This window comes from Rhodamnia argentea, chromosome 2, assembly GCF_020921035.1.
Source record: "Rhodamnia argentea isolate NSW1041297 chromosome 2, ASM2092103v1, whole genome shotgun sequence".
In the NCBI taxonomy this organism is placed as follows: domain Eukaryota; kingdom Viridiplantae; phylum Streptophyta; class Magnoliopsida; order Myrtales; family Myrtaceae; genus Rhodamnia; species Rhodamnia argentea.
Genome location: NC_063151.1, coordinates 25604183 through 25627677, shown reverse-complemented (window position 1 = coordinate 25627677; position 23495 = coordinate 25604183). Strand labels below are relative to the sequence as shown.

General features: G+C 41.7%; 4 protein-coding genes across 6 annotated transcripts; 2 read left to right on the top strand and 2 right to left on the bottom strand.

Annotated features, from left to right (window-relative positions):
* The first annotated feature begins 423 nt into the window (after positions 1-423).
* Positions 424-13332, top strand: LOC115737588. Of its 2 annotated transcripts, XM_048273753.1 has the most exons (4): positions 424-443; positions 10519-10613; positions 11982-12494; positions 12706-13332. In XM_048273753.1, the coding sequence occupies exons 2-4, from the start codon at positions 10544-10546 to the stop codon at positions 13239-13241; spliced, it is 1119 nt and encodes a 372-aa protein (XP_048129710.1). In that variant the 5' UTR covers positions 424-443; positions 10519-10543; the 3' UTR covers positions 13242-13332. The 2 variants fall into 2 exon arrangements, with proteins under 2 accessions (XP_048129710.1, XP_030525635.1); XM_030669775.2 differs by lacking the exon at positions 424-443 and having other exon boundaries at positions 10393-10613.
* On the bottom strand, positions 3426-5251 carry LOC115737279. The gene is made up of 4 exons (XM_030669319.2): positions 4852-5251; positions 4658-4739; positions 4438-4554; positions 3426-3650 (listed from the first exon to the last, which is right to left on the bottom strand). The coding sequence occupies exons 1-4, from the start codon at positions 4968-4970 to the stop codon at positions 3600-3602; spliced, it is 369 nt and encodes a 122-aa protein (XP_030525179.1). The 5' UTR covers positions 4971-5251; the 3' UTR covers positions 3426-3599.
* Positions 13333-14006: 674 nt separating the features above from the next.
* LOC115737589 lies at positions 14007-17099 on the bottom strand. Of its 2 annotated transcripts, none has more exons than XM_048273757.1 (3): positions 16468-16822; positions 15473-15942; positions 14007-15231 (listed from the first exon to the last, which is right to left on the bottom strand). In XM_048273757.1, the coding sequence occupies exons 2-3, from the start codon at positions 15896-15898 to the stop codon at positions 14713-14715; spliced, it is 945 nt and encodes a 314-aa protein (XP_048129714.1). In that variant the 5' UTR covers positions 15899-15942; positions 16468-16822; the 3' UTR covers positions 14007-14712. The 2 variants fall into 2 exon arrangements, with proteins under 2 accessions (XP_048129714.1, XP_030525636.1); XM_030669776.2 differs by lacking the exon at positions 16468-16822 and adding an exon at positions 16982-17099 and having other exon boundaries at positions 14008-15231.
* Positions 17100-18840: 1741 nt separating this feature from the next.
* LOC115737526 (cytochrome c oxidase subunit 5b-1, mitochondrial-like) lies at positions 18841-21606 on the top strand. The gene is made up of 6 exons (XM_030669689.2): positions 18841-19190; positions 19620-19702; positions 19832-19882; positions 20419-20485; positions 20661-20740; positions 21235-21606. The coding sequence occupies exons 1-6, from the start codon at positions 19013-19015 to the stop codon at positions 21295-21297; spliced, it is 522 nt and encodes a 173-aa protein (XP_030525549.1). The 5' UTR covers positions 18841-19012; the 3' UTR covers positions 21298-21606.
* The last annotated feature ends 1889 nt before the right edge of the window (positions 21607-23495 follow it).

The following is a 23495-nucleotide window of genomic DNA, read 5'->3' as shown; positions in this document are numbered from 1 at the left end:
GACAAGCAAATTGATGTTGATATGGCATCCATGAGCTCGAGTGAAATAAAAATAATCTTATTTTAGTCCCGCATCGCTTGGGAGAAGCCTTCTGACCTCCTCGATGACCTTCGAGGCCCCTCCTCACCTCACAAGAGCTCTTTTGAGGTTGAGAACCTTAGTTGGTATTAGAGGCAGGTTAAGGTAGATTCGGGTGTATGTTGAGCTCCCGCCGAAGGAAGTAATATATCACCTAAATATAAGTTTTGAGAGTTAAATTTTTTTTTTTTGTCACAATAAGATATTTAGCGTAAATGTGTCAGGGCCCGTAATAAAATGAAGAAGAAAAGAACTTGGAAGTGAACAATAGAAACGTCGCTCCTGCCCATGCCATTCTTTTCAGCTCAGCAGCAGAGGGAGTCACTCTCTCTCTTCACTTTTCCCTCACCTCTCTCTCTCTCTCTCTCTACAAGCAGTAAGCACCGTCACCCACCCACAATGGCCACCTCGCTCCCATCATTCAAACCCCACCTCCCGATCCGGGCGTCCTCGCCTTCTCCGTCCGGGAAGCCCGGCCCGAATCGCCCGAAACCCGTCCCCACGAACTGGTGGGCCCCGCTCTTCGGGTGCCCCCTCGAACCGAGCCACGCCGCCGCCACGGCCAGCCCCAGCGGCGGCGGGGGCGGCGACCGGCCCGAGATGTCCCATATGGAGGCCCTGAAGGCACGGCCCAGATCCAGGTTCGCGCTGGGATGCTTCACGGAGGAGAAAGCGAGGCAACTCCGGAGGAAGACCAGGGAGAGCTCGAGCTTCCACGACGCAATGTACCACTCGGCCATCGCGACCCGGCTCGCTTCGGACTGACCGGGGCCGGTCCGACGAGGAGTGAAGATTGAAGGAGAACAGGTCAAGGTATGCATTATGCCTTCTGCAATTTTTGCTGGGTTTGCCAACGTCGAAATGAAAGAAAGAAGTCATTTTTCTTCTGCTGTTTCTTAACTTAGCTGTTGTCGTCTCGTGGAGGTTCGATTTTTGGAGGAACTTCTTGCTCGGTACTCATGTCCTTGTCAGTGACTGAATAAAATTTGATGATGAGCTACTTTGCAACGACGTCAGTTTCTATAACTTAGCTCTTACTGCGCAAATCCAGATTTCTTTTGATTGCATTCACCTCGGGTTTGAGTTCCAGTTTGATATTTAGACATAAAGTTAGAGCTCGGACCGCACATTTGCCTCCTTAATGAAATCGAATCCAAGCTCTGGAAAATCGAGCTAGGTTCGCTGTCGGAGTTTGAATCTCAACTGTCTTCATCGGGGAAATCGAGCTCTAGAAGTAACCACCTTCGACGGTAGACTTCATTTGATTGATGCCAGAAGTATAAAGCAATGCAGCATATTCTTAGCAGCTGTTTAGACGGGACATGTTATTTTGGACTTGATTGAATCACCTTGTAGATGAGTTTCGTCGATCAGCTTTTGTTTTTTACTCAGGTCTTCTTCTTCTTCTTCTCGCCGTCTGAGTCATGGCCATTTAGTAGCTCCCAGTGTCCTGCGGACCGACCGTCTCCCGGTTCCGTCGGATTGAGGTGGCCGCATAAATACTCAAAACTGTACGCGTCCTCGTAAGTATTCCTTGTGCAAGCGTATGTGTAACATGTACCAACTCACTAGAGTCAGCCCGACTACTATGTAATGTGTAAACCACTTGGCTCGGAGGTTAGTGTGTTCTAGATAGAAAAAAAAATGTAACAGAACTGTATAGCTCAAGTTATAATTCAATAAAAAGTAACCGCATTGTTTGTTCATTGAATTTCAACGGGTCTTATATTCTTTTTTTGGTCAAATCGGGTCTTATATTCATGCATCTATAAGTTTAAATTTTTGAGCCGAGCGTTTTAACGAGGAGAGTAGACCGAGCAATGACTTATTTCGTGAGCCACACAAATTAATACACAAGGTAAAAATCATTTAGAACCGATGGGTATAAACACCAGTTGAGATTTAGGCGCGCTTGCTGTGGCTTGGGGGTATATGTATGTGCATGCGACGTGCGGGGTTTGCGTGATTCCCAAGCACTCGTCCACATTGCACAGTGGAAACAGTCAATATATACTTGCATTTCGATTCACGGTTTCATTGACCCCATAAATAACTTTTCACAAGTGTATTCTAACAATAGTACCGTGTATTTTCGCAAAAAAAAAAAAACAAAAACAAAACAAAAAGGAGTAAGGAAATACAAAAATTTAATGACGCGGGATGAAGTGGTAGTACTCACAGGCTAATCTAGAAGCTGGTCCGGTTGGGCTTGGCACGAAATAGAATAGACTGATGGGCTTGGCACGAAAAAGAATAGACTGATGATGGGCCTAGAGGGCCCAATATTAACCGGGCTTTAGCTGATCTGTTCTTTCAAGGGTCGGCCGATGTTGACCGTGAGCTGTCGATGATATGAACCCCATTCCGAAGCTAGAGTTCGAGACAAAAGATGATGTGAGGGAGCTGGTCTACCGAAAGATATAAATGTTGGTCATGCTCGTGTAACTTTCAAAGGTACTGATGTACTTAAGACGTTACTTTGTATCAAACATCTAAAAGCATCGTAATTTGAAGTTGCATGCTTCATGTTATGCGTCCGTGCCGAAAAATCTTTCTATGTGCTTGCAAAAGTTACGGACAGCCGTAAATTTTGTGCAAAAAATGTGCTTCGATTTGGAGTTTTGAAGTGGGCAAAGGTGAAAAGTTACGTATTATTTCCTTACCAAAAAAAAAAAAAGTTACGTATTATTTTGTTTGTTCTTCACTTTGGTTTGTCTGCCTTGTCAAGGAGTAGTTCTTGTACGGACTGAGCACCATCAATCCAACATCATGGGTGTTAACTTAAGGTTGCTACATATGTTGTCCCTCAGTTTTGCAGGAATTCAATGAATATGCTTCTCGCGAATTAAGCCTGGACAATAATGTTAATCTGTCTCACTATTCGTTCCCTGCTTTTTTCTGCGAATAAATTCAGTGATCATGAAACGGTCAATCGAAAACGATCGAAATTAAAGAAGGAAAAATCTTTTTCTTTTTCAATTGAGGCACGTCAAATGAATTCTGGCTGGTTTCCCTATGAACTCTACCGACGTCGCTGATATGTGGCCAAACTTTAGTATGCCAAGTCACGTGAGCAAACATGTCATAAGTTGGATTCTGGGCAAAATGCGATAATGGCAAGAAAATGGAAGTTTGGTTCACTTGGTGATTAAATCAAAGTTCAATGACCTACTCAAGAAAATGACTTAACGAGCACCACTGAAATTTTATCCTCTACCTTGGATGCGGAATGAACATGAACACCAATCCAGAAAAGGGCAACAAGCATTCATCAGAAGCAATGATAAAATCTGTGGCCCGAACAGCAGGATTTTCATATCATACTCCTTATTTAAAACTTAATATTTGGAACTAGTATATAAAAAAACTAATACCATACAGCATATTACTTATAAAAGTAAAGCCACGGGCTCTTGTTTTTACAATTTTTAACAAATCCAAACAGGAAGATGTTCCCTCTATCCCGCAGTTTCGTTATTACACAGTCCACCAAATAAATATCGCTGTATCAGCATTTCCCTCTATCCGGATCCATCTAGCTGTCCAAGGGAGAGAAGGTGTGCCGCGTATTGCTGCAGCGAAGAAAAACAGAGACCAAACATGAGGAGCAACAAACTTTGCAGTGCGAAGCGGACACTACAAATGCAAGAGTGTGCTTAAGTCGGAATTTGCGGATACAAGGATGAAAACCTTGACGTCTTGAATGAGAACTCCCTCTTTGATCTTCGTTCCTTCTTTTAAAAGTTCATATGAAGGTAATTATGTATAACAAAGTTTATTGGCATCACAAGCTTCAGTTAGACAAGTTTCCAGGATCTTAGATCCTTGATTCGTACTACGACCAACTAAGGATCCTGATCTGCACAACCCTGCCATGCACCAGCAGCTTAATTGTGTAATGTCATGATGCAATTTCAGTTTCAAGTCTTTCATGAAGGTCGCTAAGTGTTTCACTGCACCATTAGGACAAGAGAAAATGACACAGAACAGCTACTCTATGAATTGAGCAACTATTCTTTTCCTCTTAGTTCTTGACTTTTAACATGACTCAGTTCGGCAATGACAATAATGTCAAAGGATTTTCCCTGAGGGCAGCTGTTTTTTACCTTCAACATCAGTCAAGCTCAAGCCATCAGGCCACAAAACAAAGGCCAGATGGCATAGAAGGAATGATTGACATATATTCGAGACTCCCCTTCATCTATTTTCTTTGCAAATGAAATTGCTCCATAAAAAAACAAAGCACTCTTGAATTGTCCTCCATCAATAACAGCGCATATACAATGACAGGAGTAACCTTAAACAAGAGAGATGAAAAACCAAACGAGTATATTGACGTTTGGGAAGTCCATCACTTACAGCATGATATGCATATGGTGCTTTTCCTTGGCGCTCGAAGTGCTTGGACATGATGCAGAACTCGATGGGACCCCACTCTTCCGCATCAAAGCAATTGCCAAGAGCAGCTTTGTACAACTATGACCAGATTCATTAATCAGACATCAGTTGCACATCATAAACAACCAAGGAAAATGTAGTACAAGGTAGAAAGTACCACATAATCATAGCACTAACAGACCTTATCAGAATCACCCAATAACTCGGTTCCAGCCGGGTAAGCCGCATAGTACTGGTCTCCTCTAGAATATCCAGCTCTAGTACTGCAATAACGACGATGAATAGAAGTGGGAAGAAAATATAAGAATTAGCTTCGGAATCCGAATAGCAGTCAAAGAAAATTATACATTCAGAGTTCAAACAGCAGAGACTCACGTGTTGTTGGTATAAGCATAGCTCAAGACGGCAGTGAAGCAATAAAACACCGAGTACCCCACGAACCTCCTGAACTTCTGAATCTTGAGAATTTCCTTGAACCCTTCATAAACCATCATCTTCGATAATCTAATACTTCAACAATTTTCCACAAGTGCATTTAATCAAACAGGTGGTATGCCATCTGGAATAGCTTAAAAAACATACAACAAGTCAAAAAAGCTTCTTCCTTCCAAACGCAGGGAGTGAAAGGGAGGCAGATGGTTGAAGATGGAGGCCGAGCATGAAGTTTTCAAGAAGTGAGCAAAGATCAAGCCACCAAACTTTGCCAGTGGAAAAGATTTAAGGCGAGTTCGAGTATGAACTCAACAGCTCGGGTACATCTGCAAACATAGTTAAAGAGCAGTACAAGCCCGCCCCGTCGTGGTGAAATCGGGCCCAGTTGAAAGATGCAATACGTGGGCCCAAGGCCCATTTATCTGCTTCTTGGGCCAAACCCAATGACTGGGTCCATCAACACAACTGGACAAAATGCACAGCACAGCCTCAATCCATGACGGGCTGAGTCGGCTGACTCATCCTCGAAAAGGCCAAAAAAAAAAAAAAATTCTACAATGCTGCACAAGTCGATGAAGTTAGAGGGGGCCATTTGGGCCCGTGGGCCCGGAACCGGCCCGTTGACCGGCCCGGAACCGGCCCGTTGACCGGGCCCACGGTTCCGGAAACGTGGGAACCGGCCCGGAACCGCCGGTTCCGAACCGCCAAAAAAAAAAAATAAAAAAAGTGGGCCCGGGCGGAGAGCCGTTGGGCTCTGCGCCCCGGCCCCCCCCCCCCCACCCGGCTTTGGGCCGTTGCCAACGTGCAACGGCCAAATTAGCCGTTGCTTTCCATTTTTTAAAAAATAATAATAAAAAAAAAAATGATTCTTGCCTATAAATGCATATGCTTCCCCTTTCATTTTTGTCACAAATTCTCCGAACAATCTCTCGAATTCTCTCCGAAATCCTCTCAAATCGCTCAAATTCTCCCAATTCTCTCAATCCCGACTCAATTCTCTCAATTGGATTTCCGATCAATTCTCTCAAAAATGGCAAGTGGAAGCGGAAATGCTTGACAAGGGCAAGATGGCTATGGGAGATTCGAGTATCCCTTTCATGAATACGATCCTCGTGAGTATGCAAGTTGGGAAGACGACGACGATAATATCAACTATGTCCCGATTCCGAACGTCGAGCACATCCCAACACAAGAAAGTCTTCATCCTCCCACTTGGTGTCGAAGAAACGTCAACGGCAAATGAGCCGGAACGGAAGGGCCGAGATAATACATCGGACTTGTGGCTACACTTCGACAAGGTACGTGATGAAGTCGAAGGTAAGTATAATGTAAAATGTAAATATTGTTCGCAAACTTATAAATTCACGAAAGGAGACGGCTACGGAACATTCCGTCGGCATTTGACGAAAAAACATCTAACGCAAGCGGGGATCGACAATACGCAACAACAAATTTCCGGGTACGCCACTTCTAAGCCTCATCCTTTATTTCGTTTCCACCGAAGCACTTTATAAACAAACATTAGGTGAATATGTTGCCCTTGATCATGCTCCGTTTAATACTTGGTGAAAATTTTAATATGAAATATTTGATAAATATTGCGTTGGTTCCATAGCGCCAACTATTCCAAAAAATACTCTTAAACGCGAAGTTTTTCATCTTTATAAAAAAGGAAAAAAATCTTTAGGAAAATTTTTTGCGGAATTCAATGGACGTGTGCATATAGGTAGCGATATTTGGAGTGATCCTTGGCAAATTCATTCTTATATGGGTGTCACGTGTCATTGGATAGATGACAATTGGATGATTCAAAAAGACTTATTGCATTCCGAGTTTTTGATGAAAGCCATTCGGCTCATAATATTTATAGAATAATTAGGCAAGTTTTAGAAGAATATAATTTAATAAATAAAGTATTTTCAATTGGTTTTGATAATGCCGCCGCAAATACCGCTTCTATTCCCGAATTAGAAAATATTTGCAAACCCACTTTTGGCGGACAATTTTTTCACATTAGATGTGCTTGTCATGTTTTAAATTTATGTGTACAAAATGGTTTACGAACTCTTGACACTTCTCTCGCCCCAATAAAAAGTGCAATTAAATTTTTATGGAGTCGTCCCCAATGTATGAAATCATGGGGAAAATTTTGTAAACAAAATGGGAGAAGGCCAAGAAGATTTCCAAAAGATATTCCGACTCGTTGGAATTCTACGTACGAGTTGCTTCGGCAAACTTTTGAATATAAAGATTTATTATGTATGTTTATTTCACAAAATATTCCCGAAATTACTTTACTTCCTCAACATTGGGACGTTTGCAAGAAAATTTTAGATATTTTGAAAATTTTTAATGATGCTACTAAGACTTTATCTGGTATTTATTATCCTACAACGCATTTATTTTTAATAGAGTGTGTTAATATTAGTAGTGTTTTTAGTGAATATGAAAAAGATACCGAATTAGGTCAAACTATTTTAGTAATGCGAGAAAAATGGTTGCATTATTATTTGCAAATTCCTCTTGTCTATTTAGTTGGTATTGTTTTTGATCCACGTATTAAATTAGACGGTTTACAAGATTATTTGAATGTGTATTATCATGATTGTTTATATTTGGATGATTCAATAGATATTTCAAATATATTAGGACATGTTAAAGAATCTATAGTAGCATTATATGGAGAATTTTGTAGTAGATATGGTTTAAGTGATTACGGATCTTTACAATCTACTGCCTCACGTAGCGAAGGTGGGTAGTTCACTTAGTAGAGGGTATAATATGCTTAAGAGTAGGCAAAAAAAACAAAAAGGGGCAACAGGTAATATTTCTGAATTAGAAAAATATTTAACCACTCAATTTGAGTTTCGTGATGTAGAACATAGTACAGATTTCGAAATCCCGAAGTGGTGGAAGAGTCACCAAATCGAGTATCCAGTTCTTGCCCTCATCGCTCGTCAAATATTAGCAACCCCTTCTTCAACGGTTGCGGTTGAACAAGCATTTAGTTACGGAAGATTAATTTTGGACTCTCGCCGTTCAAGATTAAGCCCGGATTCTGTGGAAGCTCAAGCTTGTGTCGGCGATTGGACGAGGGCGAAATATCGACACCAAGAGTTAGATCGTGAACATGAATTTTTTAGCGATGATGTTGGAGATACCACCGCCACGGGTACCACAACGGGTAGCGACGATTGACGATGAGGTAGTTGGGGTTCTCAAAGGTAAAAAGAACTACATGGGCTTTGATTCTTCTATCCCCAAGAAGATATGTATGCCGCTTAATGATAATTCATTAAGTTCAAGCCCATTCCTTCTTTTTTTTTTTCTCATATTTTATTACAATGTACAATTTAATTGTATTTTATAATTTATTATATTTATTTTATTATTTATTATTTTAAAAATTATTATTAAAAATGAATCGGAATGAACCGGCGGTTCCGAACCGGAACCGCTTGTTCCGAAGCGGAATCGCCGGTTCGGAACCGGAACCGGAACCGGCCCGGAACCGCCGGTTCCGGTTCGGAACCGGAACCGCCATTTTTCACGGCCGGTTCCGGTTCCACCTTTTCGTGGAACCGGAACCGGCGGTTCCACCGAACTGGCCGTGACTAGATGAAGTACAGGTCGGACATCCGACTTTCAATTATTTTTAACTTTACCGGACCATCAAATTACAATTCCTGTTCGGACACATGAAACTTTTGTTTAGATCGGATTCTCTTCACCGGCTCAAAATCGAGATATAATCTCGAAACTTTTATTTATCTCTTATGTAATTGCTAATTCATGTTTGAGCCTTTGGTCATAAAGTGATTCTATGACCATTGCTCAATACTTCGTATCGCCATCGATTCAAATTTAGCTAATCCCATGCTTAAATCACGTCTCTTTGTTAGAGTAATCATGAGGGCTATGCTCGACATCTGTTGAGACTACTCATACCAAAAACTCGTAACGAAGCCCTCCGTTTCGTTTTACTGTTCTTTGTCATCCGTCGGGACATGATAGATCAATCTATATGGCGAAAAAAATAAAATAAAATAAAAATAAAAGGGAGAAGGTGGGCAAAGACCTGATCGAGATTGAAGTCGCGGAAAAGCCACATGTTTTCCTTGACCCGATTAGGAATTAGTAATTACATAGGCTGAGCCGACAGATTGTCAATCAAAGCGTGGAAAAGAATTAACAATTTGTTCTGGGATTCGGTCAGATTGGTTCCCATACACATGCGCCCACGTTAAACTGCTGCTCTAATCTGATACAAACACTAATAATTAATCCCTAAGCCTGTCCCTCCCTCATCTTCTTCCCATTCACACACTCTCTCGACAGCTCAAAGAATTGGGAATTATTGCCGACAGCTGCAGGAGAAGGGAAGCGGCAGAAAACCCAACCAATTCGATTTTTATAACGAAGAGAAGAGAAGAGAAGAGATCATATGCAGATTTCGTGGAACCACTGAGGTGCACATGGGTTGCTTAGGATAGGATCTGAATGTTACCAGTCTTAAAGCTTTTTGATGGAGAGTTGTGGTCATTTGATGTCTGATGCTTTTCCTTCTTGTTTTTCTTTCCTTCTGTTGGTGTCCACAAGACGTCGATTAGAAAAACAGATTTCTGGATTTGCAGGATTCCCAGTTGGAAAATCAGTGTATCATTTGATCAACAGATCTTGGACCCCCGATCATACTCGAAGACACCAAACCCACATAGAGATTTTACTCCTATAATGCCATGTGCCCACGGCTCTTGGCTTTTGCAATGGCGAAATTTAAGGGGCAGTATGAAGTTCGATTCGCGAAAAAGTTGTTGCGGATGCGGAGCCTAAATCTGCATCCCGATGTTTGTATGTTTTGAATGATTATAGGCGTTTCGTGAGACCGATGAAACCGGTTTTACTAGTAAAACCGGATAATTGTAAGTCTGCATGCATGATTGGAGTTTGCACAAGGGAAAAGGAAACTTCCAAGAGAGAATGGCTGAAGCGTGCAGCTGCAAACTGCATGTGCTCATGCACAGGCTTCTCTTAATTTTTGCTGTACCCTCCCCCAGAAACCAACCCCCCAATCTCTTGCAGAACTCGAAACAAAAAGCAATCCATCGCTGTTATTTTCCCTTTCTTTTTCCTCTCCAACCCTTTACTCCAATCAACTATTAATCCAATGCTTCAGTTTGAAGATACATCTTGTACATATCCCAAGATATTCCAAGCTTGAAAGCTACACAGGTTCGCCACGATAAATTACGTAGCAGCTTGCTAAAACAGATTATGGTATGCATTCGTCGATAAAGCGAGTCTATGCAGAAATCTTATTCTCAAACGGGTTCTGTATCACCTCAGTAGGAAATATATGTACCCGGCGATCGGTGCACCGCCTTTATTTATGTTCCGCCAATTTTTTTTTTTAAGTCCAGCCATTGATTTCTTCTTCTTCTTTTCTGTTTTTGTGTTTTTTTTTTCCCCAATGAATACAGTCAATTAAAATAAAGAGAGTGGCAATGATGTTGATTTCTCCAAAGCCAGTGGCATTCCCACTCGATCCACCAGATAAATAGCTTGCCCCAGCACCCGCCTTTCTGATCTTGACACAAGCCATAGCCATCCCTCTCTCTCTAACACAGACACAAAGATGCAGAAGGTGACATTGCTGTTGCTGATGCTGTGTGCCACCTCCTACACTACCACATCTCTCCTTGATGGTAAGCTCGCTCTACCTCATCATCTCTCCCACAACTACACATTCCAGTGAACCAGTGTGCATGTTTCTGCTGTTATCATCCCTTTGTTTCTCAATTCTTAAGAGATTTAAGTACAAACTTTGTTGATTAAATAGGTCATAACAATAATATATATATATATATATATATATATATATATATAGAGAGAGAGAGAGAGAGAGAGAGAGAGAGAGAGAGAGTATAGCTCGTGTAGGAGCCTAAAGGAGGTCCATCAACGGGATGTGTCCTCTCGTGAAAGTATGTAGATAACAGCTTGAATCTATGGCCAAACCCATCTCACTGATCGTGGCGTATTGATGACATCAAATGGTATCCGGTTTCTTGTGTTTTCTTCAATCAAGGTTTCCATGTCGCTCATCCACACTCGACGACGCGTTCTACTAGGAACATCATTCCACTCTAAACCAGCTGAAGTTCTTCTTAAAGAGGGTTTCACAGAATTTCTAGATGGACCCAACAAATCCATGCCCTACTATTTGATGTCATGAGCATTCCTAGTAGACGAGATTGCAGTCCTCCTTTTTGCGAAGTCTTTGTCGTCTGGGTTCCTCTGGGGTTCTGCACTTTAGTAAATGCTCCTACCCATGTTCAAGGGAGGAGCAATAAATGGCATTGAACATTCGAGGGAGAGCAATCCCTGGGTTGTCTTGTTGAGCATGATTTAAGACCAGGGGGTTCAAAAAGCTTCCCTTTCCCTATCTTTGCAAGTGGGGCCATGTGGATCTCTGCTTTTACATCTGCTTTTGTGATCACTTCCAAGTCTGATAAAACAATTTAGGAAACCATTTATAAAATGATAGCTATTCGTTGTGCAGTTGTAATTCTCAATGATGGCAAGAGTTGTGGATATCGGTGCAGTCTTTTTGGCTGAGTTACTATCGGTGCCGTGTGTTAATCCATGTTCAAACCAGATTAAACAAAGTTTTCTTCCCACATGGTCTCTCTCTTCTTCTTTTTTTTTTTTTAAAGGGAAATTCTGAACATAACATGTGAACCCAGAGTGTAATGAGCTTCTATAGCAATGTTCTGGTCCCATCTTTCACGTTCTAGATTCTGTGCCCATCCCATAATGTTTCTTTAGTTACAAGCGAATGTGCTGTAGTTCAAGCCAGATCATCTTTTGATGAACCAAATCTTCTCTTCTCCTATGGACGAAATTTTTCTGGGTCCTACGTCCTTTGCACACTCGATCAAGTTGCGCAATCTCAGACTAATTTGCACGATGACCAAACACATCTATCACATAATACTGAATTTGAATGAGGGACAAGAATTTTCATGAACCGGCCAAGCTAACAAATGGATGACCCGAATTGGCATCGTCCTCAGGTTTATTGCCGAACGGCAACTTCGAGAACGGCCCGAAGCCGTGGCAGCTGAAAGGAACGGTGGTCACCAGCAAAACTGCCATTCCTGGATGGGAAATTTCAGGCTATGTTGAGTACATCAAATCAGGTCACAAGCAGGGTGATATGTTACTGGTAGTCCCTGAAGGAGCTTTTGCAGTGAGGCTCGGCAATGAGGCTTCGGTAAAGCAGAAGGTGAAGGTCGTGAAGGGTACGTTCTACTCCGTCACATTTAGCGCGGCTCGAACGTGCGCGCAAGGAGAGAAGTTGAACGTATCGGCCTCGCCTAACTCAGAGGCATATGACTGGGGAATATTGCCGATGCAAACGATGTACAGCAGCAATGGATGGGATTCTTATTGCTGGAGCTTCCAAGCGGAGGCCCCAGAAATCGAGATCTCGATCCATAACCCAGGCGTGGATGAGGACCCGGCTTGTGGACCGTTGATTGATTCGGTCGCATTGAAGGCATTGTACATCCCGAGACGTACTAATGGTAAATTATCAATTCCTATCTATTGAGTCTCCCTAATGATTCTGCTTCTTAATAATGTTAATCAGGATGAAGAAATCTAAGATTTATATAATTGTATGGATTTCGGTAGCCTTTATAGAAGCGCTGATATGAGAAAGATCAGACCAAGTTCATCAATTCCGGCTTACTAAAGTATCACCTTCGACGTTGCTGGTTCCTTTTTTTTTTTCAGCAAATTTGGTAAAGAACGGAAATTTTGAAGAAGGCCCTTATGTGCTCCCAAAGACTTCATGGGGCGTCCTAATACCGCCCCACATTGAGGATGACCACAGCCCTTTGCCCGGATGGATGATCGAGTCCCAAAAAGCAGTGAAGTACGTCGATTCGGATCACTTCGCCGTTCCGGAGGGAAAGCATGCCGTGGAACTCATCGCCGGGAAGGAAAGTGCCATTGCACAAGTCGTCTCAACCCAGCCCAGCAAAGTCTACGTGCTCACATTTGCAGTAGGCGATGCCAAGAACTTGTGCGAAGGGTCTATGGCGGTGGAGGCATATGCAGGGAAGGCGTCAGTTACGGTGCCCTACACTTCTATGGGCAAAGGTGGTCATGTCCGTGCTAAACTCCGGTTCACAGCCACGTCGGCTCGCACGAGGGTCATGTTCTTGAGCTCGTACTACAACATGCAGAGCGATCACTCTGGTTCTCTGTGTGGACCTGTTATCGACGATGTGAGGTTGGTTAGCGTTCGCAACCGCAAACTAGCATGAGCTTTTGGCTTGTTTTGAGAAGCCACCTAAGAAACCTGCATTTTCCAGGAGGCTTATCGTGATATAATGCTACACACTATGATTTCCTGTACCAACACTTCCAATTGATTCTTTTCCAAAACTGAGTGGATCGGGCTGTCGAAGCTATTTAGTATTAGGGGGGGACTCTGTTGCACCTTCTCCAGTCAGGACTCCATTATTAGGAAGATATTACATTACATGTGCTATCCTCAGTTGTGTTTGACATCTAGTATAACATCAGAGATCCATGAAGCAGCATCCTGCAGTACTTTGAATCAATCATAAGTAGCTGCTTCTATTCCTGTTGCCTGATCCTCTTGTGAATGGTGCGATCCTAACATTGCTCTGAAAGAAAGCACTGCCCTTTGCAAAAGAAGCTCTAGATTCAAACATGTGACATGCCAATAAATAAGCCAGAGCTAAGAGCTTACACTGATGAAAAATCAAGAAAAACAAAACTCATCCTAATTCTGATCATTAAAGCATAAATTAATAACCGATACTGCTCTTCCTTAAGATGGCTGATTCACTGATGGTTTTGAGTAAAGAAGAGATGTACAAATAATCATATGCACCTGAGAAAAAGGTGTCACCTGTCAAGAACCAAGATCCTCGTCATGATGTCCATGCCCTAAAGCAAGGGGGTGAACTTCCGACATTCGCAATGAAAACAGCTTGGATAGCATCAAGGAGTGGATCAAAGAACTTGCAGTCTGCCAGATTTACCAACATCTACAGCGCACAAAGAAGGGTAGAGAAACCCCACAGTCAAAATCATATGCAACAGACACTAATCATTTGAAGTCTCTATAATACAGAATCTTTTGATGAAGCACTTTATCGTTTAGCATACAATGTTCAAAACCAGAAAGATAAGAAATTGAGTCTAAGATTTTTTATTACTCAGCCTAAGTTTTGACACCTTCCACCAAAACAGAAGCATCTAACAAGTACATGAATACCTAAAGTAAGTCCTTTGAGAATGACACTCATGTCATCTACTTTGACACATCACTCTCACTGGGATAAGATGAGATGAACATAAAGGAAATCAAAACAAAATCTATTGTCATACTTGCACAACTATTCTAAAAGATTCTCTCACATAGTGAAAGATTGTGCCGAGAGACTATTACACTGTACATAAAATCTTAACTCGCGATTCACACAATTTCATGGTCAAGACATAACAGGAAGAACAAGATTCAATGCTTCATTCCACTATCAGCGAACAAGAGGCCTAACATCAGCAGAAGTTAAATTTCTAATAATCACCAGATCCTTGTTTGTTGGAACTGTGCAGAGATTGGTGAAGGTTTGGCATTTGAGTCTTCAGCCCAACTGAAACTCTGAAATGCTCAGAACTGGACAGTGACTGGATGAGGCGAAGGAAGGGATCTTGCCTCCAATTCTTCTTTTGTCGCCAAAAAATATGAGTCTCCTTCATACATTATGCCACGAAGGATTCAGCGTCACTGAGTTCGCCAGAAGTATTCCTGATGCTGCAATCTATTGAACTTGAAAACCAATTCTTGCCATTAGTACTAGAGCTGCCAACAGATGATGCGCAACTATAGCTGTCAATGTTCTTTGACGTCTCCCGCCAAAAAGCATTATTGACCCCTCCCGATTCCACCTCAGGAAACTTAGTTCTCCAGCAACAGAAGGAATAACTTGCATTATTTTCTTCCTCATTCAGGTAATCAGATGCATCAGCCTTTTCTGATGGAGTCCCTGGCAAAGTCCGGTGACAATTATTGGTAATGAGTTTGATCTTCTTAAAACCAACGCAGCGTGCTTCGACGTGAGGCGAGCACACGTGTAAACCTGTCTTCAGTTTCCTCTTTGAATCTTCTTGAAACTGAAGTTCAGTATTTCCCCCAGTTGGGGAAAATTCAGCTCCAGCTTGCTGCTTCAAGTCTGTTTCGACAAGTCGTTTTCTCCGGGATATGGTGCAATTACGAGCGCCCTGTATAAAAGGCCAATTCAATTTAAACGAAATAAGAAACCATTCTTACCAGAAAGCTCCTCGATCTAAAACGCTTCAATGTAAAGGGAGAAGCATTTTATCCAACAGAGGGGCTCAACTTTTATTACTCGTTAGGACCAACCGTTCCCCCACAAAAACAAAAATATTGAAGCTGTAATAGAAGATAAACTATTCCAAAAGATATGTACAGCAGGAAAAGCATATATTATGCAAAATTTACCTTTCCGACTACGAACCAGTTGCCATCTTTCCATATCTGCCTAGCCCTGAGATAGCGTTTATGGACATTGAAATGCCGAAAGCTTCCAACTGGCCGAACCAAAAAGTGGTTTTCATGAAAAACCTTCACAACTATGGCAGTCTTCCATGATAGGCTGTGTAACACCTCGACAACGTCACCCGGAACCCATACACCAATGCCTTCTGCAGGAGGTGGACAGGGCCGAATGACCTTCCTCGGTACCCTCTCTACTCTCTTCCCGCCAGTACCGGGAGAACCACAACATTTCACATAGTAATTGCGCCCATTTCCAGATATTATTTCGGAATAAACCCAAGCACCTATGAAGTCCTCTTTCGTGCTAAGCACCTCCACTTTACTTCCCTTTTTCAGTCTCATGGTGGTACTTCCTTTTTTCAGCCTCATGGTGGTCTTCTTACTGTTAATGCCTGGAACTAGGAAAGTAGAACCTGAAATAGCCAAGCAAAAAATTAGAATGGGCAAATGTAAGACGAAGTAGAAGGCCACAGATGAGATACCGATTGACTCAGATGTGTTGAAATAATAAGTGTTAACGAAATACACAAGACAACATGATTACATGCAGGCACATGTTCATGCAAAAGAAAGAGAGAGAGAACAGAGAGAGGACTACACGGATATTCCAGTCTGTACCTTTCATTACGACTAGCGTTATAGCACCTGGGAATAGATTTAACACGCATGATGCAAGAAATTGAATAGAAAGAGGCATCTTCTCATGCTATTAAGCCACTTTGGACATATATACTCATACAAGGCAACTAGAGTAGTCGAAATTTGATTCCCTATGTATTAGTATCTTTAGCAGTCAATCATGCCTATACAGTTCGCAAGCCCTCTTGAATCAAGCTTTGCTGATGAGCGGCCTTTGAAAAAGTACTCGCCAAGAAATCGTAAACTCGACTGATTTTCATGTCAATGAGCCTAAGGTAGAAAAAGCGTCTTGCGCATACACAGTAAAACACTGGTTCCAACTGAAAATTTTGAACTTCGTCCAAAGGCGATTGGCTTTCTTGCATAACAAGGTACGTTCGAAATTTTACCCCAATCGTGAATCCAATCCTTCCACCAACTTTCCTAACCCATGCAAGTTCAGAGGAGCGGCGAAGGCGCGACTCTGATTACTCAACGCAATGCAAAAGATCACATACGGACTGCGCAACACACACTAAACCCTAAAAGAAGATCCTCCCCTGAATCCTCGAGCACTCTCACATCTCCGCAACTAATAGCTCGGGCATTCACTCCTCTCAAATCGCTAATGCACGGTAAAAACCACATGAAGAAGGGGAAAAAAAAGAAGAAGAAAAAGAATCGTCTCAACAAGCACGGAACACAGTCAGAATCATCACCAAACGGCAATTAAGACCGAGAACGAGAGTCACGATCGCGAGAAACAGTCATCATCGTCACGCAAAAGCTCGAGCGAAACGAGGGAGCGAGGCAGAGGAGATTCGATTCACGCACCTCACCAGAGCGCGCCAACGGAGAGAAAATCGCCCAAACCGATGATCGACGAAGATTTTTGTGGAAGTGACGACGAGAGTGAAAGCTTGCGCTCGAAGAAATTCCCGGAAAAAAAAGAGAAACAGAGAGAGAGGAAAAAAAAAAAGGATGAAGAATTCAACTCCGAGTCGGAGTGGGGGTGGGACTTCGAGTTGGAGCGAGTGAGAGTGATCCGCGCGGACCGTCGCGTGAGTTTCATCCCAAGGCTCGCAGCGCTAAACAGTTTGCGCCTCGGTTTGAAAAACTGCGTGGCCAATGGCGTCGCGCCACGTCGGCGTTTGGAAATCCTTTCGTTTTGCAAGTAAATCCCTTACCAACTCTGTGAGATTTGATTTCTAATCACTTATCTACGTTTAGTCAAACTCTTTATCAATTTGCTCTTGCCAAATTATTCTTCACGGCCTCAAGATTTATTTCACTGTAAATGACGGTTTTTTAAAGCAATAAAGACCCTTATGAACTCACTATGTAATCATTAAACCTCATTATCAAGATGGATTTACGGATACATAACTATTTAGATAATCATTTTCAATGGATAAAAACGAGTTTAGATTTAAATTTGAAATGCGTTGAGAAGGGACCAGCATGAAGTTATCTCGACAACCTTTGAATCGTGATCTTATACTCGATTATTATCACGTCTATTTTGATATATTAACAACATTACAATTCATGTTGATTACATGCTTGAGCTTTCACAGGACATACTTTGAAAATTTTAGGTTGAAAATTACTTTTTGAACTACTATGAGATCCGTGCAATATCTTGAATTAAATAAAAATGAATTTAAAGCCTCTTAGATGTTCGTTTCACGAGAGTCAACATTAGTCTTGCATTTAATCTTTGATCGTTTTGAAAATGATAAATCAAGAAAGGTAGAATTGTTTCTACGATAATTAAGACTAGAGAATCAATGACCGCCAGACCAGTAAGCCAAATCATATGTCAAGTTCACATAAGTTGAGTTTTCAAAGAAACGCATAGGGAATTCATCCGAAAAATTATAGTAGAAAGACTCAAGTTCAAATTTTGATGCGAGAAGATTATGCGATCACATTTTGAGTTCACTATTTATCATAGAGATCGAAATTCAATCTTAAATATATAGTTCATGGTTTATTTAGATGGAACTTTCGAATAAGATAAGAATGAAGTGAGTATATATACGTGTGTGTTTAGTATTTTTATTTATTTGAGATTAACATTAATCTCGCGCACTTAAATTAAACAAAAAACTCGAGCATAAAATAAATAAAAAAGTAACGACTACTAGATCTAAGAAAGTCAAGCATTCTGCTTGACATATGCCAAGGCAAAAGAAAATGTTAATTAGACTAAATATGCGGTCAAATTATAATTGAGAAGTCATTATAGCATGTGGCACAGGCATTAAAATTTTATAAAGACGGGCTAAAATGATCAATTCAGTTATAAATTCATTTAACGGATGCCAGTTTAGTTGAATTTTGTTAATATATCTGTTCAATTATCACCGATTATTTGTCCAACGTAAGATAATCGGCGATGATTGGGCGCCCCTCAATAATTCGACGTAATTGACCGGAGGGGTTACATTTCGAATTTCGCTCGGTGGTTGTATGAGTATATTAGCAACATGGAGAAGTTCAGGCTTAGGATCGATTGAGTCATTAGCCAGAATAATCACGGAAAAGTACAATCCCATGACTTGACCGAAACTAATGGCACGTGGGAAAACTCCATCTGGCACGCGCAGGGCCTATTCCCCTGTTGCAGTGACTAGCGTAAGTGAGCCGCTGGCGATCCATCACGACCGTTCCCACAACCATCCCGTCGCCTCGTGCCTTCCTCCTCAATTCCCATTTCCATAGTCCTCCTTAGTCTTTACACAGAGTGAGGGAGAGAGAGGGAGAGAGGGAGAGGAAGCTCCTCGTCGATCTTCTTCACACGAGCAGGGCGTGACCTGAGATCAACACAGCACACCACCGTCATCGAATCGAGCTTCAACCATGTGGAGAAGACTCGTCTCTTCGCACCTCAAAACCCTAGCCGCCGCGTCCTCCGCACCTCGCCGATCCGCGGCCGCCGCCGCCGCCGCTTCTTCAGGCCGATTGTTCGGAAGGCCGCCTCTCATTTCTCGCTCCCTCTACTCTTCCTTGCTCACGCGCCAGTTCAGCGTCGAGTCCGGTATTTCTCTCTCCGTGCTTGGATTCTGCTTGCATTAAATTCACGTTCCAGCGGCGAATTTAGAGTCGTTTTCTGTGGCTTAACCGTGTCCAGACGTTACTTCCATAGTATTGGTCTAGTCGCGATATCTGACGCTGATTTTTGGGCTACTGATTTGATGATAATTGCGCGTGTTTCGTTGAAATTGTAGCGCACAGGGAGGTATGGGTTTTACATGTTCGTTCGACGATTTTTTTGTTTTTTTGGCTATGCAATGCGTGGATTATTGTAGTGTTGCGTCTATATTCACGATTAAAATGCCAGATGAATTGTTTTGTGTCCTATGGATTGTGTTTCGTAAAACTGAACTGGGAGGAGGAAATGAAATGAGTTTGGTAGTTCATTGGAGATGCTGAATGTCTGTGAAGTGATTCTGCTCTGGTGCTGTAGAAAATGCTGTTAAGAAGAAGGTTGAAGATGTAATGCCTATTGCAACTGGACATGAACGTGAGGAGCTAGCGGCTGAGCTTGAGGTAATTTTCCTGGACCATGCATTTTAGTCAATGTGGAAGATGGCGCTGGCCTCGCCAGGATTTGAAATTTTCCAAAAAGTTTATGCTGACTAATTTTTATTCCGACCCCTCTGCTAAAACTATATGCAGGGAAGGGACATTCTTGATATCAACTTCCCAGTCGGGCCTTTTGGTACCAAGGTGAGCGTGCTCTTGTCTTTTATTTGCAGGTAGCCATTTGAGGATCTAAATGATGTTATTGTATTCTAGATTGGGCTTGGATTGATAGCGTGTCTTTGTATTATTGTTACTTTAGTTAGTTCTTACTTTTCTCGCGGCAAATGATTGTTGATTATTTGAGAAGGACGTATTTTGATAATGCGGAAGAATTTACATCTATTCATTCGACCTTCAAAGGCTAGATTGTATTTTTTTGTTTATCTTTCATAGTTGACCTTTTAGCTATGTAAAGGTTTCTGTCACAAAATAAATGTGGGAACAAATGAATGGAGTTTTTTATGTCTCTGCTATGTTGAACATGCTGTCTTGGATAGAGGGGAAAGGTTTGATAGGACCCCCTAGGTGATCCCACCCAGTCGGAAATGGCTATGCTCTTTTGCATTTGTCTTATATTTGGCCTTTCTGTGCGTGTATGTTGTCTTAAGCAAGTGGGGAAGAAAGTATTTGCTTTGATTGTCTTCTTAAAGATATGGTTCTTGTGTTCTGAGTTTGTGTAGGAAGCTCCTGCTGTTGTGAAGTCATACTATGATAAGAGAATAGTTGGATGTCCGGGAGGGGAAGGAGGTAGGTTCTTACTTTTTATGCCATCTATCTTCACGTGCATTTGAGCAAATCCTACCCCTATCGACCTGCATCATCCATTATTAGGAGCACATTCAAGTGTGCAGTATGTGCATCTCTACAGGATCACTTTTTCTCAGTTAGTTTTTAATATGCTGTTTTTAATTTTTAATTGAAGAGGATGAGCATGATGTTGTTTGGTTCTGGCTGGAGAAAGGCAAACCTCATGAATGTCCAGTGTGCTCACAATATTTTGCGGTAAGTGTGATAAGATGTTTCTTTTGCCAGTGTAGTAAGCATGCTGAAAACCCATATGCTGTAAAGTTAGCTGGGTCTTAATCTGACTAAAATCTCATCTATGCATACTATACTGAAGATAATGGGCATATCGTGGTTATTGCTGTTTTACATGGGTATGGAACTAGTACTTTTTGCAATTTAGGAAGCCTTACCTGCTCCTTTGTTATTAAGGTAATGAAACAATCTTCTTCTGTTGTCAAGGTGGGAAATTGAACATGATTTCTACTACTTATGGACTCTTTTTCCTGCACAATACGACGATGTCTTCATGCATAATAAATATCGCGTCTTGCTTTTACTAGCAACTATGCCACTGGAGCTCTCTGACAATTTGATCGTTTCCAAGTTTTGTTGCATTTTATAGTTGTACTGGCTGCACTGCTAGATTATCCAGTTTTGCTTGCCCTTTGGCATGTAGACACATCATTGATACTATTCTCGTGTTTTGACAGCTTGAAGTCGTGGGTCCTGGAGGACCACCAGATGGGCATGATGACGAAGACCATCACCATTGATTCAGGCTTGAGGGTTTGTGGTTGGAATAAAATCTGGGGAGGTAAAAGGACATTTTTCTGTACTCTGCTGAGTCAATCAAGGGCTCGTTCTGTTTGGTTCTTTTTGGTCGTAGTTCGAAAGACCGTGCCTTGCAACAGTGGGGTCGTGCCTTCTTTTTTGGGTACTCTAGATGTGGAATATTTGCACTCAGAGCTATGGATATTATTGTTAGGTCTTCCCTGGATTTGTTGCTGAATAATGATTCTTTTGTGACCCTGCTCGTCGGTGTTTTCACACAAGGGATTTAATGAACAGTTTTGATCATTGAGGATATGCTTGTTGAATATGCGTCAACACTGGATTCACGCTTGCATTTAGAGTTAGAGGTGAAATTAACTAGAAGTGAGTGACCATACAAATCTAGGTGTTGCAACTCGAGGATTGCCTGGTGTAGCAAGTGTACGTTGACAGGTGCTTTAACGATTACTGCGTGTATCCGTACCTTCTCTTTTATGCAGCTGAAAGCTAACAATTGATTTCAGAGGTCATACGTGTGAGAGAGTTTTCATTAGTATTTGACATCAGTACTGATATATATAAATTAAACAGATTGACCTTTGCTTTTGGCCAAACATAAATATTTTCGCTTGCTCTTCATCTTAGATCCAAGCTCTCGTTTACTTTGGTGGTAATAATTTCTATTCGTTGCATATTAAAAAAAAAAAAAAGTGCTGTCTGAGAAAATCATTAACATGAAACCATATAAAAATATGTGGATTATCTTCGAAAAGATATGGATCTTATGCACTGGGCCGACAACCCATTCGACACAATATGAACAGAAATGGCACGGAGTATATTACAGCACCATAATTTGCCGAGAAGGGCAATGAAATATTGGAACATCTTATAGCGAATGGACTTTGTTTATCAAGGCAGATTTTGAATGACTCTGTGCTCAGTTTTCAATAAGACGCACTTTGACCTCCATGCTTTGTCGCTGACCACTATTTATTGTCCAACTACCGTCCTTAGCATAGGCGCTACGTTTGAATACCTTAGAATCCTATGTCATAAAGTTGTAGCACTATGGAGATGCTCTTTTAATCAATGAAATAACTTGGAATTTTGCCTACTTCCTATTAACATTAGGTACGAGTTTAGGGGAAGAGTGGCGCCATGATGTTATCAGTAGTAAACACCACACAGTATGAACAAAAAACCTCTGCAAAAAAAAAAAAAAAAGTTAGAGCACGCCTTCACAAATTCAACTTCAGATATCCGAGAAGAGGTGCATGATTTTAACAAGTTATGCTTGTCAGCTCCACACTCGTTGGTGGATTCAGCTGAGAAAAAAAGAGGCTCACAGGCAATGCAACCCCAATTTTCCATGATTCAATTAATAAAAGTCAAAGTAAAGAGTCTTTCCATGCCTCAACCTTTAGCACTGAACAAAACTATCAGCAGCAGCAAAATCAGCACATGACCGCTCCTAACCCGCGGCGAATGTTGGCCACACGACATTTGATACGTTAATAACAAACAGAAGCTACGTTGTTCTGATGCATAAGTCAGGCACAGAAGCGTGATCATTCATGGTATGTTCCTCGATACACTTTCGATGATCATCACAAAGCACATAAACTAGTAAGAACGGCAAATGGTCGAATGAAACCCGAGCAAGCTTCGAAATTCCTGTTTTCTCTCTAATCATCCATGTATGACTTGAGCTGACTTTTCCTGGTTGGCTGTGATATGGTTGAGCTTCCCCTTCAGATGTCCGCTTTGGACGCATTAAACAGCCATATTAGGCAAAACAATTGGAAGTTGGAAGAGCAGATGAAGTGTCGACCGAACCCTTAAATGGTGCATATCAGAATCTCCAATGAACACCCCCTTGATGAACATCTTCTGGGGGAACGTGGGAGCCTGTTGCTGCAAAAGACGGAACGGCTAAGAAAAAGGGAAATCCTGCGCAGTCATCTCATCTCCACAGGTGAAAATATTCCTAGCACTTAAACCTGTTTGGGCCCGTTGTTTTTTTTTAGCATCTGAAGCAATGTTGTTCTTCCATTGCCTATCCAATTATCCTGGCATGACAATGTTATACTCATTGGAAAGTTAACTTCGCCTTTTTTAACATTTTCCAGGACATGTTCGATGTCGCATCAGAAAAAAAGTTAAAAAAAACAGATAAAAATGAAAAACGAAATGAGTA